Source organism: Anguilla anguilla, chromosome 7 (genome assembly GCF_013347855.1).
Source record: "Anguilla anguilla isolate fAngAng1 chromosome 7, fAngAng1.pri, whole genome shotgun sequence".
Taxonomy (NCBI): Eukaryota; Metazoa; Chordata; class Actinopteri; order Anguilliformes; family Anguillidae; genus Anguilla; species Anguilla anguilla.
Genome location: NC_049207.1, coordinates 17802923 through 17820103, shown reverse-complemented (window position 1 = coordinate 17820103; position 17181 = coordinate 17802923). Strand labels below are relative to the sequence as shown.

The 17181-nt window shown below is 46.0% G+C and overlaps 1 protein-coding gene across 5 annotated transcripts in view; it reads left to right on the top strand.

The window, feature by feature from the left end:
* Window positions 1-17181, top strand: part of wnt5b (wingless-type MMTV integration site family, member 5b) — a 71342-nt gene extending 54161 nt beyond the window's left edge. For all 5 annotated transcript variants that reach the window (XM_035426658.1, XM_035426657.1, XM_035426659.1 and 2 more), the window contains exons 2-5: window positions 4038-4189; window positions 5182-5429; window positions 7689-7981; window positions 15056-17181. In XM_035426658.1, coding sequence (XP_035282549.1) covers window positions 4077-4189; window positions 5182-5429; window positions 7689-7981; window positions 15056-15514 — 1113 coding nt within the window. In that variant the 5' untranslated portion in view covers window positions 4038-4076 and the 3' untranslated portion in view covers window positions 15515-17181. The remainder of the gene's footprint in view (window positions 1-4037; window positions 4190-5181; window positions 5430-7688; window positions 7982-15055) is intronic.

Sequence of the window (17181 nt, the reverse complement as noted above, 5' to 3'; positions counted from 1 at the left end):
GTAAATGAATAATCTGAATTGCTTTTGGAATATGTGGTTCAGCACTGTCTGCACCCCCAGGACCCAGAAGTGGAGCCATCTCTTCTGTTGATATTAACACAGGCTTATGTAGGCTACAGTAATGTGTCGGATCTAGTTACAGGCCCACTGCACATGAAGACACGGTCCCAAGGGTTCTAGATATTCATATTACTCTTTGTTATTCTCATATTAGTGTCATTTGTTTTGGCAAGACACTTTACCATGCCAATAAAGGATTCATTTGAGCCCAGAGTCCAATGTATTTCATCTCAAATTTGCCAAGAATGTCTTTGGCAGATTCACTCTAATATGCAGTGCCTTCTAAAAGTATGGGAAATGTAGAGTGAAATTTGTTATTTTTGCTATGTGCTTAAGGCATTTTCATTTGAGATCAAATGATGAATATGAGACAAACGTACAGACAATCAGCTTTTATTTAATGGTGTTTACATGTCTGTATGTAGGACGGAGTGTAGCACAGTGGGTAAGGAACTGGGCTTGTAACCGAAAGGTCGCAGGTTCGATTCCCGGGTAGGACACTGCCGTTGTACCCTTGAGCAAGGTACTTAACCGAAATTGCTTCAGTATATATCCAGCTGTATAAATGGATACAATGTAAAATGCTATGTAAAAGTTGTGTAAGTCGCTCTGGATAAGAGCGTCTGCTAAATGCCTGTAATGTAATGTAATGTATGTTCTACAACTTTGCAGAAGCACCTGTTTTGTGTTGATTTCCCCTATTTTCAGCTGTGCAAAAGTTAGTTAACAGATTAATTTAAAAGTAAAGCAAAGCAATAATGTCTAATATTTGGTTGCGTAGCCCAAATGTACAACCAATTTACATCACCAATTGTTTGGTATCTTTGAAAATGCCTTTCCAATCCTTCACTGAAGCCACTTTCAGTTGATCTTTGCTTCTGGGGACTTCTGTCTTAAGTGTCCTCTACATAAAGTGAAATGTATGCTCGATTGGATTTGAATCAGGTGACTGACTTAGCCAGTCCAAAACCTTCCACTTTTGATGAATGCTTCGGTTGCATAAGCAGTTTGTTTGAGGACATTGTCTTGCTGCAGGATGAAATGCCGGCCGATGCTGCTGGAGTTTCTTTGTACATAGTCAGACGAAACCTGTCTGTACACTTCCAAATTCATCGTACTGCTGTCATCCTCCATTGCATCATCAATAAAATGAGTGAGCCTGTTCCAGAAGCAGCCATACATGCCCAAGCCATGACACTACCTCCACAATATTTCACAGATGAGGAGTGCTTTGGTTCATGGGCTTTCCCTTCCTTTTCCCACACTTTCAACTTTACGTCGGCTTTGATGAAGGTTTATTTGGTCATATCTGTCCGTGAAACTTTGTCTCAGAACTCTTCAGTCTCATCTCTGTATTCTGTGGTGAATTCTAATCTGGCCTTTCGATTCTTGCTGCTGATGAGATGTTTGCATCTTCCTTTATTATTCTGCTCTCAGTCTTCTGTTTTATGGTGGCTTGTGATATTTTCACTCCTGCCCTCTGGAGACTGCTGATGATGTGGGTGACCGTTGTTTTAGGGGTTTTCCTCACAGCTCTTAGGATTCATCTGTCATCAAGACTAGACACTCACTGCTCTTGTATGAGTGAACAATCCTTGCTAAAGGAAACACCAGCAACAATTAACACCAGTGAGTCATCTGTTGACTTACTTTTGCACAGCTGAAAATGGGGGGACTCCAGCTGTTTCTGTAAAATGTTAAAACATATATGCACGTAAATACCCTGAAATAAAAGCTAATAGTCTGCACTTTTGCCTCACATTCATCTCTTGATCTCAAATCTTAAATGCCTTAAGTATATAGTAAAAATAATGAATTTCACTCTATCATTCCCATACGTTTGGAGGGCATTGTAATGCAATTCACCAAAGATATTACTTCTGACTGCTTAAGTTGAGAAAATACATAATGTCAAAGGCAACAGGGCTTCTGCTGTATTTAATATTACTCGTAATGAATAACACAGGGATAGACATCTGACGTAGCTGCGTATCCAGCATATTTAAAAGCTGTCCTGGCGACGACTCCCGCGTTAAAACAGATCACTGCTTTGAAGGGTGTGTGGATTACGAAGGATGAAAGGCTGCTCTCGAGCCCGCGCTTTATCATGCAGACGCCGTTCGGAAATCGAGTGGCGTCTCTTACTAATTAGCCACTACTCTGACCTGGCCGCGTACCGCAGTGAAAAGAATATTAAAGAGCAGGAAATTAGCCGCTTACCTGTGTGGACCTTCTCGTCTTGAAATGGTTGAAGCTGTTAAATCGTTTTGACATGTGACGGGATGAGCTCAGTCTGTTTTTACAGCCGGTACAACCTGTAAATTCACCAAAACAATATTGCACTGGCAGCTCATACAGAAGGACAGGCCGTAGCCACCTCCTCTCAAACACGCATTACGTCTTTAAAAAAATTTTTTTAACTGTAAACTAGCCTAAATTGATTTGACATAGTTTTGTTACCAAAGTTTTGTCATAGTTTTGTTACCAAAGTTTCACAGAAAGTAGGCTAAATATAATTTATATTTATTCATAAATCCACTCTAATTTTAGAAATCATTCGTTTATCGGAATATCTATTCTCTTTTGTGGGTAATGTCATTGTATAGACTGATTTATATGCTTTGAGATTTTATAAAGGTTTTAAATAAAGTGGTAGTGAAGCGTTTGGCGCTTTGCTTTTATTTTCATAACTAGAGAAGATTAGCGTTTTCACAAAGCACTCACGTTTATTCAAACAAACCATTCTAGTGGCGGTAAAAAGGATTATACGCACTTGAACTGGGAATACTGGACAGAATACAGAAATTTTCCAATTCGTTAGTTCCATTGTTACTCTCTCTCTCTCTCTCTCTCTCATTAACATGACATGACTTATTCGTTGTTGCCTAAGCATTTTTAGAGCGAAAACATAATATAGAACCATCACTCATTCCTCCAAATTAAAATAAAATATATAATACTATGACGACAAGTGGTGAGTGGAGGTTCCTCCCATGCATTTTTCTTTACACTTTAAAGCGACTGCACATCAGCTCATGCCGAACACTGAGCACTTTAAACGTTCTGGCTGTAATTCGCAGTTAGGCTGCTACTGTGAATCTCGATGATAACGGCCAAATACGAAAATCGCAAGATATTGTAACCCTATGTCACTGAACCCTGTGTGTCCGCGCGCGCGCTCGCGTGGGTGTGTAAGTGATATGGGCTGCTCCAGAAGTCCAGGGAACAAATCCAATATTGGTGACTAGATTGCTTCCCTTGGCCCTGTTGCAAACGTTATAACGGACCGCTGTCTCTGCCCATTTGGCGTTTTTCAATGTTTTCTTAACACTCCGGTGGTCCCCGTGCTTTGTGAAATGACAGAGACGGTTCGTGTTCTTCTACATCGTCCCTCCCATTGCCTATTTTATGCTAAGCAAAAAGGGGACAAGGGGAGGGAGGAGAAGGAAGGGAGAGTTGAGAAAAGAGAGCGAGTTGAGGATATCGGAGTGTAATTGAGAAAGTGATCTGAGTCAGTAGGAGGAAGGACGGTCGTACCGTACGGAATAAGTGATAGTTGCCTTATTTTTATGACTCTAACAAGTATTTTTGTCACCTCTCGTTCCTCGATTAGACCATTCCCATAATTTCAGAACTGGTTCATAACCATTTATGATGAAGATTTTTTTCCCCTGATGTCCGAATTTATATTTCTCTGACATGGACTCTCCTCTAGACAGCACTGGATGAGATTTTTGGTGGAATTAAGATTTATGTAGAGACGGGCTTGCGTTAGGAAGGCTTAAAATTAGGACTTAAAATCGAGTTAATGCATAAATGCAAAACGAGTAAAAGCTTACACAAACAGTACAACCGCTCATCCTGATAGCACGGAGAGGCAGTGTTTGCCAGTGGCACTTGGTTTCTAATTTTTTTTTTTTTTTTTAACCAAGCAAAAGGAAAATTACAATTTTACCTTTTTTCTCTGGTGGTTTCAGAAGAGGAGTGCTACGTTTCTACCTCTGGTTCAAGGGGACATGAATACCAGGATGACCGAGGGGCAGTGTACCAGTGTTGGGATACACTTACTATTGGTCGTCGCACTCATTGCCTGTAGCTCACAAGTGCTGGTGGATGCGAACTCTTGGTGGTAAGTCAGAATTTTCTTAATAAACGTTACATAACTGAACGACAGAAAAAGATTGCTTAATACATTGATTGTCCTGAGTTTTTCATGCACTGAGATTGGCTGTGGTGACATATAGGCATGCAGGTACGATTCAGTGACGTATTGCATCTGTGCTAGAGTCTCGAGGCGCCGAATGCAACAGAGAAGCCCAAGACAAATGTGAGGGTTTGTCAAAATATTTACCTTGCAGCGGCGGGGCACAAATGGTCAGGATTTGGAAGGAAAGAAAATTAACGTTTAACAAAAATACAAATAAAAAAAAAACATTTTATTTCTTTTTGTTTTTAAGTGGCTGCTTTGACTTATTATACTGTATCACAGTACATTTAGTGCTCTTGATGTTCCATCCGAAAAAGCGCACTTCACTCAATAGCCTTAGCACTCTGAAGGCTGTTGAATGTAATTAATGTGCGGAATTTAATCGCAAAAATCACAGACTCGCCGTCATACGATAAGGTATTCATAACTATTAAAGTGGCCACTCATCTGAACGTTCCTATTCTTTGAGATTTACCTTGTATTTTCAAGTCGGTATTTAGGCTATATACCTTAATTCCAGTTCATTAAAACTTATATAAACATGGTGTCAGTTAAATTTAGACGACTGTGTTTCGAATATTCTTCATATTTATTCACTAACATGGTGTAACCTCTGAGCACGGATATATATTTTGTGAAAACAAGTTTGACACAGAGTAGCTGTGTGTTGTTTTGGTACCACGTGTGTCAGTTACCTCGACCCATGCCTAAAATTACACCGAAATATTACCTGTGCAACGATTACATTTTACAGTGATGTCATTGTGTTTTTCGTCAACTGTGTAAAAGCCATGTATTGTATAGCTACCATTCGATTGAGGCTATGTCGTTTGTCACATTAAAAAAATATCAAATCTCTCTCTCGCTCCCTTTCTCTCTTTCTCTCTCTCTGTCGTTTCGCTTTTATTTTGCAGGTCTTTAGCAATGAACCCTATTCAGAGGCCGGAGATGTACATCATCGGCGCTCAACCGCTCTGTAGTCAGTTGAGCGGACTTTCCCAAGGACAGAGAAAACTGTGTCAGCTGTATCAGGACCATATGGTGTATATAGGCGAGGGGGCCAAGACCGGCATTAAGGAATGTCAGTACCAGTTCAAACAGAGGCGATGGAACTGCAGTACGGTGGACAACACGTCCGTGTTTGGACGAGTTATGCAAATAGGTAAACAGCGCAAAGTTTACTTGTTCGTTTAACATTTCGCTAATTTATTCATATTTCGACACTTGTCTACAATGATTAATTTTTTTCCCCTTTCCGTTTTGACATGTTGATTTTATGTTGCGTTGTCCTCAATTAGCCACGTAATGTGAGCATATTTACAGGGGCCAATTTAATATTAGGGTATCTACCTTCAGTATACATTTATTAGTACACAGAATAACTAGCCTACTTGTTTTTCTGTGTTTCGTTTGTGATATTTTGCCTTCTTTATTTATTTTATAAGTTATGTTAGATTGGGCAGTCAAAAGTTGAGACGGTATTATTGTGGAAATGCGGTAACTGCTTCTGTCGACCTTGATAAACCATCGACAAAAAGTCTTCGCTTTCGACAGCTGGGTGTTAGTTCCGTTCGGCAGGGAAACGGGGTGTAAGGTGTCTTTAAGTCCAATGCGGATGAGGTGGGCGAACCAAGCGACCCCCTCCTTTCTCGTTCTAAATAGCAAAGGAGTTATTTGCAGTCAATCGCGAGGTTTATATTGAGGTGTTAGCCCGCCATTGTCTGCAGCCCCTTTTGAAATGCAATTACACGATGACACGAAGTCGGGAGATCCGGGGTTCTATTTGAAGTCTCGGTCCAATGGCCAATAAAATGCCCTAAGGCCGCAGACGCGCTGGCAGAATATGTAACCAGTGCACGTTTTATGAGCGTACGTAACCGAGTAAGATGACGTTTCATGTGAGTTTTCGAGAGTGTGGCTTCGGCTGATACTGGCCGCCACTAAGCAATATTCTACATAGTTTCAATCAAGACTTATCAGTCCTTTAGTGGTCAGATTTACACCTTAATAAGTAGTAAACACGGCCAAATTAATAATATTATCCAGACGGCAGTGTACGCGGGTTAAATTCTTAAATAGGGAAAGTATTTATGAACTATGGGTTCTGCATTCCAGATGACTTATTCTGAAAACAAATATTCCAGGTAACATATGTAAAGCAGATGGAAAGTGTTTGAGGAGCCATACATTGGTACATACTTATCTTTATGTTTTGACAGCCAGCACTCTAAAGAATTCCTGAGTTTCTTACTCACAATATCCAACGATTAGGAACATTTTCACTTGACATCAAAATACACTCATAGGTTGATTCGTCAAAGTAGTTACTACCTTTTTATTAATTTTTGTTAATGAAGGAACAAATATGTCAAGAGAGGTTCAACATCACTGTTCTGTTGCTCTAAATATTTCTCCCTTGCTTTGCTATTTTTTTTAAACGTGGGTTAAAGCAATTTTTGTCTTTTTAGATTTTTAGAAAACTGTATGCATTTTTCTTTTTGTAATCCCAATAATAAGGTCACCATGTTTCATTGTGTCAAATTGTATACTAACACTGTTTTCATGCATTATCAAGTACTTATTGGGATGTAGTGTTATTGGGTTAATTTGCTGTATTAGATATGATCATCTTTACTTATTAACTAAAGTCGTGACACATTTTCAAACATATACATTTATAAAACAACCATCTATTTTTAATTCATAGTTCTGTTTAAAAGCATCAAAACCTTACAGCTTTGTTCTGCAAATCTTTTTATATATATATAAAAAGGGTTGGCAGTCATTCTGCCTTCCTTATGTATTTTTAGTTTTTTATTTAGTCTGGCAGAAAACAGAGAGGGTAACACATAAAGATGGTATAACGGTACGGACAGTGCCATGGTGGAGCATCGAACCCATGGCTGCACAGGGAGATTCATACAGATTGATAGTTGGCATTTTCTACATGCTTAAGCAAAATTATGTTAAATCTTAAACCTTTGTTCTTCTACGGAATGCATTGGGCTGGGATGGAAAGCAGACCATCTCAGCACTCCCCTAAAACACTCATTTACTGACCCCATTATCCACGGTGCATCTCGCACTTTATCCATTTATCCAACTGGATATTTGCACAAGCCATTCAGAATAAATATCTTGCTCATGGGCACTGTAGCAGTGACAGAATCAAACCTGTAACCTTCTGGGTTTGCTTGTTTTTGTCTGCACTTTTTAAGGACACGTGCTATATTTACACATTGTATCTTGACATTTTGTGGCTTTTACTTTGAAAAACAAATTCCATGGCTACTTTTCACTCATAAAATGAATGCCTTGTGGTTTGAGGAGGTGGTGTTTTTGTGGAAACGGAAACGGATGGAGCCTGACAGTTTTATCGGCGTATTCAGGCCTGTTTCTCCCCCCTGTTTGCCTCTGTCAGGGAGCAGAGAGACCGCCTTCACCTACGCCATCAGCGCGGCGGGCGTGGTGAATGCGGTCAGCCGGGCGTGCCGCGAGGGGGAGCTGTCCACCTGCGGGTGCAGTCGGGCCGCGCGACCCCGTGACCTGCCCCGCGATTGGCTGTGGGGCGGCTGCGGCGACAACGTCAACTACGGCTACCGCTTCGCCCGGGAGTTCGTGGACGCCCGCGAGCGGGAGAAGAACTACCCAAAAGGCTCCGAGGAGCACGCGCGCACCCTCATGAACCTGCAGAACAACGAGGCCGGACGGCAGGTGAGTCCACCCGCGCCTCTGCGGCCTCCCTCTCCTTTTGTCAAATAACCCTCCATATCCGCTTCTGTTTCTTCTCCCATTTTTGTTGCTAATCGCAGGTCTAAGCCTGTCCGATTGCTTCTGATTCCCCATGCAATAAACAACGGCATGTGCGTCCCAGCTGAGCTGGTTAGTTATTACGCTGGAAGATTGCATTCCCGCAGGCACCCAACTTGACCAGAGGAGTCGCTATTGTGCAGTGAGGTGGAGAGTACCCTGCTGACTGCTGTAACAGTGTAACAGGATTTAACCTGAGCTGTGGGGCGCACTGCCCAGGGAGATACTGCTTTGACAGGATGTGTCAGCTGAGAGTCCCACCTTCTCCTTTCATCTTTTCAATCCCGCTCGAATTTGGAATACCATGGTTCTCTTCCGAAACACGCGCCTGCCAGCCAGCAGCTTCTTTTCACACCCTAGGCCGCACATACGCCACGGCCAGCAGGAGTCGCTCTAGCAATGAGCAATGCTATATGCCTACTGACCGTATCCCTCTCATATCCCTGAGTGATGCAAAGCTAATTATGTGCCGCCACTGTGGGGCTGTCGGCTACAGTCAGCACTGGGTTGGGTTCGATCCGATACCGTGGTGTTCACTCATGCGCCGCAAGTGCAGCTTTTGTCGAGTGAGCTACCCAGCAGCCCCCCGTGCATATTTATGGTCTTTTGAGGTCTACAGGGTCTGCTGATTTTCATTGCGTTACTGAACCATGAATTCATTAACTCAAGCAGTTCATTGCACAGTTAACTCACATGGTTACCTCAGACATTTATTGCCAGTTTTAAGGTAAAAACAATTTGTCTTCCACGTTGGGCACTTATGGGAATTTCAGCCCTGCACATATTCTGCATTTTAACTGGAGGAGCTCAGTTGGATTTTGATTTTGGAGATTTGGGGCTGGCATGTGGGTCTAGTTTTTCTGGCTGAGGGTGCTGAGTGTTATTTCTGGTCCAGGATACTGACAGTCCTACTGTAAAGGCCTGGGTGCTGCGGTGACTGTAGGGGGCTTTGAGGTGATGGGTTTGATGTTTGAGGCTGTGGCACAGTCTGGGCCTTTAGCTGGACTTCTGAACTAAGTGGGGAAGGGTACTGGCTGCTGTGCAGCTAGGCCAAGGAAAGACAGAACTTGAAATGAATTCTGCCTTTCTCTGTGAATAGGTTTAGCAGACAATGAGAGAGAGGGAGACAGAGACAGAGAGAGTGGGGAGTAGGGGTTGGGAGTGGCTGGGTTTGTCGTTTTTTTCTTCTTCTTTCATTCTAAGTGGGTTGAGGCCCAGGATCCAACCACATATGGTCAGCAGAGGCAACAATATTGGTGACTTCTAAGATATCAATTAACTTTATTGAGCTTCTTAATTGTCAGGTTTATTTTTATTTGAGGTCGACATCTGAATGACATCAGAGTAGGAACCAGTGCCTCACTTAAACAAACAACGTAGCTGACTAACAAGGGGGACCATGACTGAAGCCTTGTAGCCCAGCGTCCGCCCAAACCAAGCACAATAAAAATCAATAAACAGACACACGGCAGAATGTTTGTGTGCGGGAAAGGCGCTCTTAATTGCCAGGGTGGGGGATTGATAATTGATTGGAAGTGACCAAATGGCCACGCATTGAGGCTAACGCCCTTGGAGTCCGGGAGGTCACAGGGTCAAAGCACATTCCTTTTGGAATGGGGGCTAAAGCCCTGGACTTGCAGCTCTGTGTTAAAAGACGCTTTCATGGGGTGGGGTGGGGGTTGCAAAGGAGTAATCTCTCTTTCGTTGGAATTACTCCCGAGTTTAAGGTCCTCTTAAATAGGGTCACTGAGATAGAAAATCCAAGGGAACTTGGATATAAGAGCCCTTTGAAATGATGCTGGCTAACCCCCGTCGGGTTCACCAGCTCGCCGTTTCGGCTATTGTCTGTGCGCAGGACTCCTTTCCTTCTTTCAGGCCGGCAGCAGCTGGCTGTCTGAGGTCGGCGGAATAGCGGGCCAGGTCCAGTTGGTAGCCGGTGAGATCTTTAGCCCCATGTCCTGGACCTCAGTTTTGCACCCGTGCCCATCCCCCCTGCACAGAGACGGGAGTGAGGCTTGGCCTCTTGACACGTCCAGATGGGCCGTCCCTGTGACGGGCGGCTTATTGCTCCCCGGAAAGCGCTGGAACATGTCAGTCAATCCAGGGCGATAGCGCAGGACGCAGGAATGTCCGTGCTCTTCCCCCAAAATAAGCGACAGAGCCACCCCGAGGAAGTATCATCGCCAAAGTAGCTTCGTATTCTTACTAGTTCTCAGGAATCCCATTTGTTTTCAATGGGCCATCTTCAGCTCTAATACCTCCAGCATGTGTTTTCCAGTAAGTGCGTTTATTCAGGGTGTTTACAGAGGAGAGCGTTCCCCTCTCATTAAAGAAACTTCCAGAGTTGCGTTCCTGCCCGGAGTTCCGAGAGGTTAAAGAGGTCAAGGCTTGGATTGGACGGTGCTGGCTGGATGGTCCCGGCGGGGGCGGGGGCGGGGCTGAGATGGAGGAGATTACATCTTTAGCATCAGATCAGAGTTTCGGTTTGCGGAGGCCAATGAGGCGCAGCCGGCTTCAGATACCTGTCCCCCAGCAGGGGACTTCGAGCCTACCCCCCCCCCCCCCCCCATTTCGAGCTTGGTAGATCACAGCCGGAGATCAGTGCTCGACAGCTGGAATTTTTTTTTTTTTTGCTCACGCTGGACGGAAGCTGGGCTCTGTGAAGACGGGTGTGTGTGTGGGGGGGGGGGGGGGGTAGGGGGTTGTTTCACTGGTTTGTTTGGCCCGGCAGGCAGCGGGGCCCTTTCTGTTGGGCTTGTTTGCGGGGGATTTGTCGTGCTTGGCGGGGCCGGGGCCTTTGTGGTGGAGTCAGGAGCGTATCGGAGGGCCGAGCGCGGCCCCTGAAGCGTCTCAGCTTAGAGGCGTGAGCCCCGGCGACGGGGAGGGACCTTACAAGGTTCCGGTTCTGTGGGTCACAATGGCTCCCCCTCCCACGGCTGTCTGCACCGAGGAGCTCAGCGGAGACGGCTGCAGCTCAGCGTCTCAGCCACACAAAGCAAACTGCAGGGAGCTTCCTCTCTCTCTCTCTCTCTCTCTCTCCCCCACTCTCTCTCTCTCTCTCTCTCTCTCTCCCCCACTCTCTCTCTCTCTCTCTCTCTCCCCCCCACTCTCTCTCTCCCTGGCTATCTCTCTCTCTCTCTCTCCCCCACTCTCTCTCCCCGACTATCTCTCTCTCTCTCTCTCTCTCTCCCGCCCCTCTCTGTCTCTCTCTCTCATACACACACAGACACACGCACACATATAGCACCCACCTCATCCCCCTGACACACGCACTATACTACACACACCACACACAACACATACGGATAAAAACACACACGGAAAATATGCAACACAAACCACACACCCGCAGATGCGCGCACAGATGCAGACACGCATATACAGATGTCGAAACTGACAGGAATGTGAGGAGAATTGAAAAGGGGAAACGTCGGACACATTTCACCAAAGCGTTCCTGTTTCATCCTTTCTGAAACTTAAAATAAAAGCCATCTGGACGCTGCTTTTCTGACGTGCTAAAATATAGTCTCTTACTGGTCTGACAGTGTAGGATTGTGAGTCTATTCATCAGTAAGACCACGAGCAGAGCAAAGCAGTCCTATAACTCAGCAGCACACGCTCGGTACTGATGTATCACGTTGAGCCTTTTTATATGAATCCTTGGTTTTCTCCATGATGGAGTTTTTTGTATGAATTTGTGTAAGTATTTGGTGATTCCTCCGCTGCGTAATCCCCCCCACCTCCCGGGCTCTTGTTTACCCAGCCTCCTCTCTGTTGCGGCGGCTCTTATTGTTCCAGCGCTCGGGGGTTTGTCCCTGAGAGAGATGGACGGGCCCTGCGGCGAGCTCCGGTGTCGCTGCGCCCAGCGGGTAGGGCCGAACGCCCGGCAGGGCTGGCCGTTTAAAAGGAGCCCGGTTCCGCTCTCCTGCCCGCGATCAGGCGCTCTCTCGCGGGGAGGGAGGACCTCACTGCGGCGCGGCGCGGCCTCACCGTGCGGTTTTACGGTTCGTTAGGGAACGCGTTCTATCATTTTGTTTTGTGATGTGGAAAACTTGAAAAAAGAAAGATGAATACGGCTTTGTTTTCTGACACGCTGATAGGTTGGGGTGAGACCTAATGCTTCCCATGGTTTTTATTTACAACAGCATCAGGGCTCTCCAGAGTTCCAGGGGGGTCGGGAGGTCAAAATCTGGTGTGCTAGGTGCTGAGTGGATACCCTGTGTACGTGTGTGTGTGTACGTGTGTGTGTGTGTGTGTGTGTGTGTGTGCTTGTTTGGGGGAGGGGAGGGAGGGGAGCAGAAGGGGGGTAGAAGGGTTTGCTACAGGAAGTGTCTCAGGTTATCAGGAGATGCTATGAGGAGATAGTGGGTGGCATTACCCTGAGTAAGAGAGAGAGAAAGAGAAACAGAGAGAGAGAGAGAGAGAGCATGAGAAATCCAGGAGCAGAGGAAGTGTATTGACATCAGTCATCACCCCACCACTTTCCTAGTGGGCTAGCCAGGTGTGCAGGTGTGCAGGTGAGGCTGCTGACAGGGCGTGAGCTGAAGGTGTGAGAGCTCTGTGTGCAGGTACAGGTAAGCAGCGGAGTGCTGTGGACGAGCCCTGGGGGCCCTCGGGGTAGGGGGGTTTGGGGGAGGGGAGGGGAGGGGTCTCATACTTGAAAGCCCTGTGGCGGCTCTTAAGCCCCTCAGCAGCGGGCTTGTTAAATGGGGGCCGGTGAGGTGTGAGGCCGAAGCCACCGAGGGCCCCTCGTGAAGGCAGAGCGGCCCCTTTGATGTGGCCATGCCAAGCGCACGGGCGAAAAACGCCCTCCGGACACAGACACAAAGGACACCGCGGGACCTTTTAAAAGGCTGAGCACAGACAGGGAGCGCATATCTGTCTGCAGTCGGGATGTGGGGGGGAGGCGAGGCTGGGGGGGTGGGAGGTGTGGGGTGCCCCCCTAATCAACTAAAACAACAAGAGAAAAGCAGGAGTTAAAACTCAGACTCATCTGCTCAGAACGCAGGGTTTAGAGTTGGGAGAGTGTGTGTGTGTCTGTAGGTGTGTGTATGTGTCTGTAAGTGTGTGTGTGTGTGTGTGTGTGTGTGTGGGGGGGGGGGGGTTATTGGCTGCTTGACCCACCCTTAAATCAGAGAAGAAAGGAGAAAGCAGTGATAAGACGCTTGGATTAGTGTGTGTGTGTGTGTGTCTGTGTGTCTGTGTGTGTTTTGGTGTGTTAGTTTCCTTTTCAGATATGGTTGGGATGCGCTGTTGTGGCTCCAGCCTCCGCAAACACGTGTTGATGCGTTAGCGTCGTTTGTCCTCCGTCAGGCTCCAGCGCAGTCTGTTCAGCGCTCTCTTTGTGGGGTCTGAATGTGCGTTTACAGGCCACTGCCGCGGCCCCGCTGCCGCTAACAACGCGAGCCGCCGTGAATGGAGGCCAGACCACTTCCACTGAGCAGGCCCGGTTCACTTACTTTATCAGGAATCTGTTGCAGATGCTTATCTTTATTCAGCTTAACAAACGGAATCCATTATTGTCACTGCATTTAAAGATCTTCTGAGGTCCATTTGCTGTTTCACTATGGAAATTTTAACGAGGTTCACATTGCGATTTTGGGGAAGGACAAGGAAAGAGCATGTATGAGAGTCAGAGAATATAGCCTTACTGTCTCTTCCGCCTCACAACTGGAATGTCTCCTCCCACAGTTGGGAGCACAAATGGTGTTCAGTAGCTGGCCGTTTGAAGATGGCGGGTTTGGGAAACATTTTTTTTTCTCTGGAGCAATGTTCCATTGCTTTAACGTTCTCCAGTCATGCTGCTGGATCTTAATGTAGCAGGTTGGGTGCTACATGGTCTGGTGCCTACAGCAGAAACATTGCCCTGCTTGGGTATTGAAACCTCAACCTTCTGGTTTCAAAATGCCTCTCCAGACTGTCCAGGCTCGGTGTGTGTGAGTGTGATGAGGTGCTGGTGTGTGAATGTGATGAGGTGCTGGTGGAGCTTCGGTGGTGCTGACCTGCACTCATGCGACCCCTGCAGTGCTTGTGATTCTCCTCTCGCTGTCTCTCTCCCTGCTACTTGAAGGCCAGGGTCTCCGGTCTTTGGTCTGGGGTCTGAACTGTTTGTTCTTCTGCAGGTCTGGACAGCTCACCAGTGTCTTGTCTGGACTCACTGATAGCTGGTCTCAACAATATGAAAGATCCGTCTCTCTCTACAGGTGTAATGGCAAAATGAGCTCATTGCTAAACAAAAGTGGTTGAATACCAATGCTGAAGAAATTGAGTTGGGTATATATATATATATGTATGTGTATTTAAATATGTACATGTATATTGTTAAATGTAAGAGTAAAGTTTATTTAGAGTCGTTTTTCTGTGTTGGAACAGCTGGGGGTATTAGTGAATAAATCAGCAGGTGGTCTGTCTGGAGTCTCAGCTGATTGCAGCATTGTGTGTATTGTGGGGACGTTTGGCCATTCACTCCTTTGTTTCTTAAGTGGTCAATCTGCTGGTCTCATTCAGTGGTATGTAAAGAGACCAGTCTGTGGACAGTGACTATCCTCTCAAAGAGGAAGTAGCTGACTGTTGAAATGCACACCTTTAGGCTGCAGTTCATTGAATCAGCCAGAAGGGGTCAGCATTGCATCAATAATCATTGAAGGAACCACACTGCTCCAGGAACAGTGTCTCATACATGATTCACTCTCTCATTCCTTCCCAGCCTCTCTCTCTCTCTCTCTCTCTCTCTCTCTCTCTACCTAATTCTTTTAAATGCCTTTTAGTGTGGCCATTTCAGATGCCCTCTCATTAAACACAGTGATTGACTGTATCTTAGCAAGTGCTTTGAAGATGTTTCGGTGATTGCAGTTGAGTTAGTTGAGAGCCATCAGTTGAGTGCAGTAATATTAATTTACCATTTCCTCAAAATGACTTAAATGGAATCTCAATGCTTCTCTCTCCCTCTCTCCCTCCCCCTCTCTCTCTGTCTGACAGGCTGCGTATAACATGGCCAACGTGGCCTGCAAGTGCCACGGTGTGTCCGGCTCCTGCAGCCTGAAGACCTGCTGGCTGCAGCTGGCCGACTTCCGGCGCGTGGGCGACTTCCTGAAGGAGAAGTACGACAGCGCGGCGGCCATGCGCATCGGGCGCAAGGGCAAGCTGGAGCTGGTCAACAACCGCTTCAACACCCCCACGCCGGAGGACCTGGTCTACATCGACCCCAGCCCGGACTACTGCCTCCGCAACGAGACCACGGGCTCCCTGGGGACCCAGGGCCGCCTCTGCAACAAGACCTCGGAGGGCATGGACGGCTGCGAGCTCATGTGCTGCGGGCGGGGCTACGACCAGTTCAAGACCTACAAGCACGAGCGCTGCCACTGCAAGTTCCACTGGTGCTGCTACGTCAAGTGCAAGCGCTGCACCTCCCTCGTGGACCAGTTTGTCTGCAAGTAGGGGCGTGGCGGGCTGGACGGACAGAAGGGCATGGGGCTGTGCTGGGGTGGGGTGGGCTGAGGAGACAATAGGCAAGGAAGAGGAGAAGCAGAGTACATGAACTTAAATAATAATAATAAATAATAAAGTATATAATTTAGTAAACAAACAGAAGATAATAATTTAATAAGACTTTGTATCTTGGTTCGAGCGCACGAGAAAAGGGAGGGGAACTTTGAATGGCACGACACAAGGATAATAAGGTGCCGTTTTCTTTCCTTGTTTCTTACATCTTGGTTGGCTCCCTCCGAATTTCCAGGGGGCAGACCGTGACCTCTCTGGTGGGCTGTGGGACATGCCCTTGGAAGAATCTCCTCTCACAGGCTCCACACAGAGACAGAAAGTGGGGGACAAAGGGGAGACCTCCACCCAGTCATCTCAGAAACTGCTTTTAGGTGTTTTTCTCAGTCCCTCCCTCCCCCCACCAGACTATAGTTCTGACACCCCCACACCTGGCCACCCCTTGCCCTGCCCCTCATATAGCTCTGAGATGTTTGGATGTGACAACGCACATCTTGCACACTTACTATCACATTTGGCCACAGCATGTGCTTGAGTGCATGTGTGTCACCACATCAAACTGCCCTCCCATTCCACAGTGCAGACACAGACCCAGAGCCCCCTACTGGTGCCCCTGCCATCCTGCATTTCGTAGCAGATGGTGAGCAGGGGACCTGCCTGTGCTGTCAGGTTGTATGGATCCATTACGGAGTGCCCAGGGGGCCTTATCCTAAAGGAGAAAGTGCAGGAGATAAGATGATTGACAAGATGCCCATGGACATCGTTAAACAGGGGGGTGGAACTGAACCCCTGGACTGGTCTGGAGACACTGCCTAATAAATTAGGACACCTCAGAAAAGCACAAAAAAAAACATGCCAAATATTCACCTCTCACCTCTAGGCCTCGCAGTGTTTCATGTCTTTCAGAGAGCACTGACGGAGTAAATGGGTTTACTGCAAGTCACATGACAAAAACAGCTTCAGAGTTTGGGCTGGTTAAAAAAAATGTTATCCACCCACATGAGATACTGATCATTGAAGGATACTGGCTTTTTGTCAGAAACTTATCCTGTCAAGGATTTCTTCTGCTGAAAAATCCAGGAAATTGTTCAAGCTCACAGGTGTGACAGTACAGTTGCTTGTGCTATTCAGTCTGAGATTAAAATTTAAAAAATGAGCAGCCTTGATAAGAAGGTGCAAATGGTGTGAGAAATGTATTAGTGTGTATGGAAAGTGTGAAAGGGAAATTGGTGCACATTTATAGTGGGAGAAAACTGGCAAAAAAGAACATTGTATTACTTGCTTTTCCTGTTATACATTTTATATATTGTTTTGTTTATCAGTATCCACAGTTTTAAAAAAATTTTTACCACAAAGTGGTTCTTTGGTTCCCATTTAATCCTCCTGCATTGAGACCAATCCCAACCTAACCTGTCCTTTGATGAGTGTTTTTGAAAAAACCTGTAAATAATTGTCCTATTAGGTAATCCCAATTTAAACAGACAAAAAGCCATCTGCAGATTTTTATATTATCTCAAACAACTACTGTCTCGTGATTATATCCTCAGTGTGTATATGTATCTCTTTTTCCTCTTCAATCCAGTAACATTAAAACAATAATTATTGTA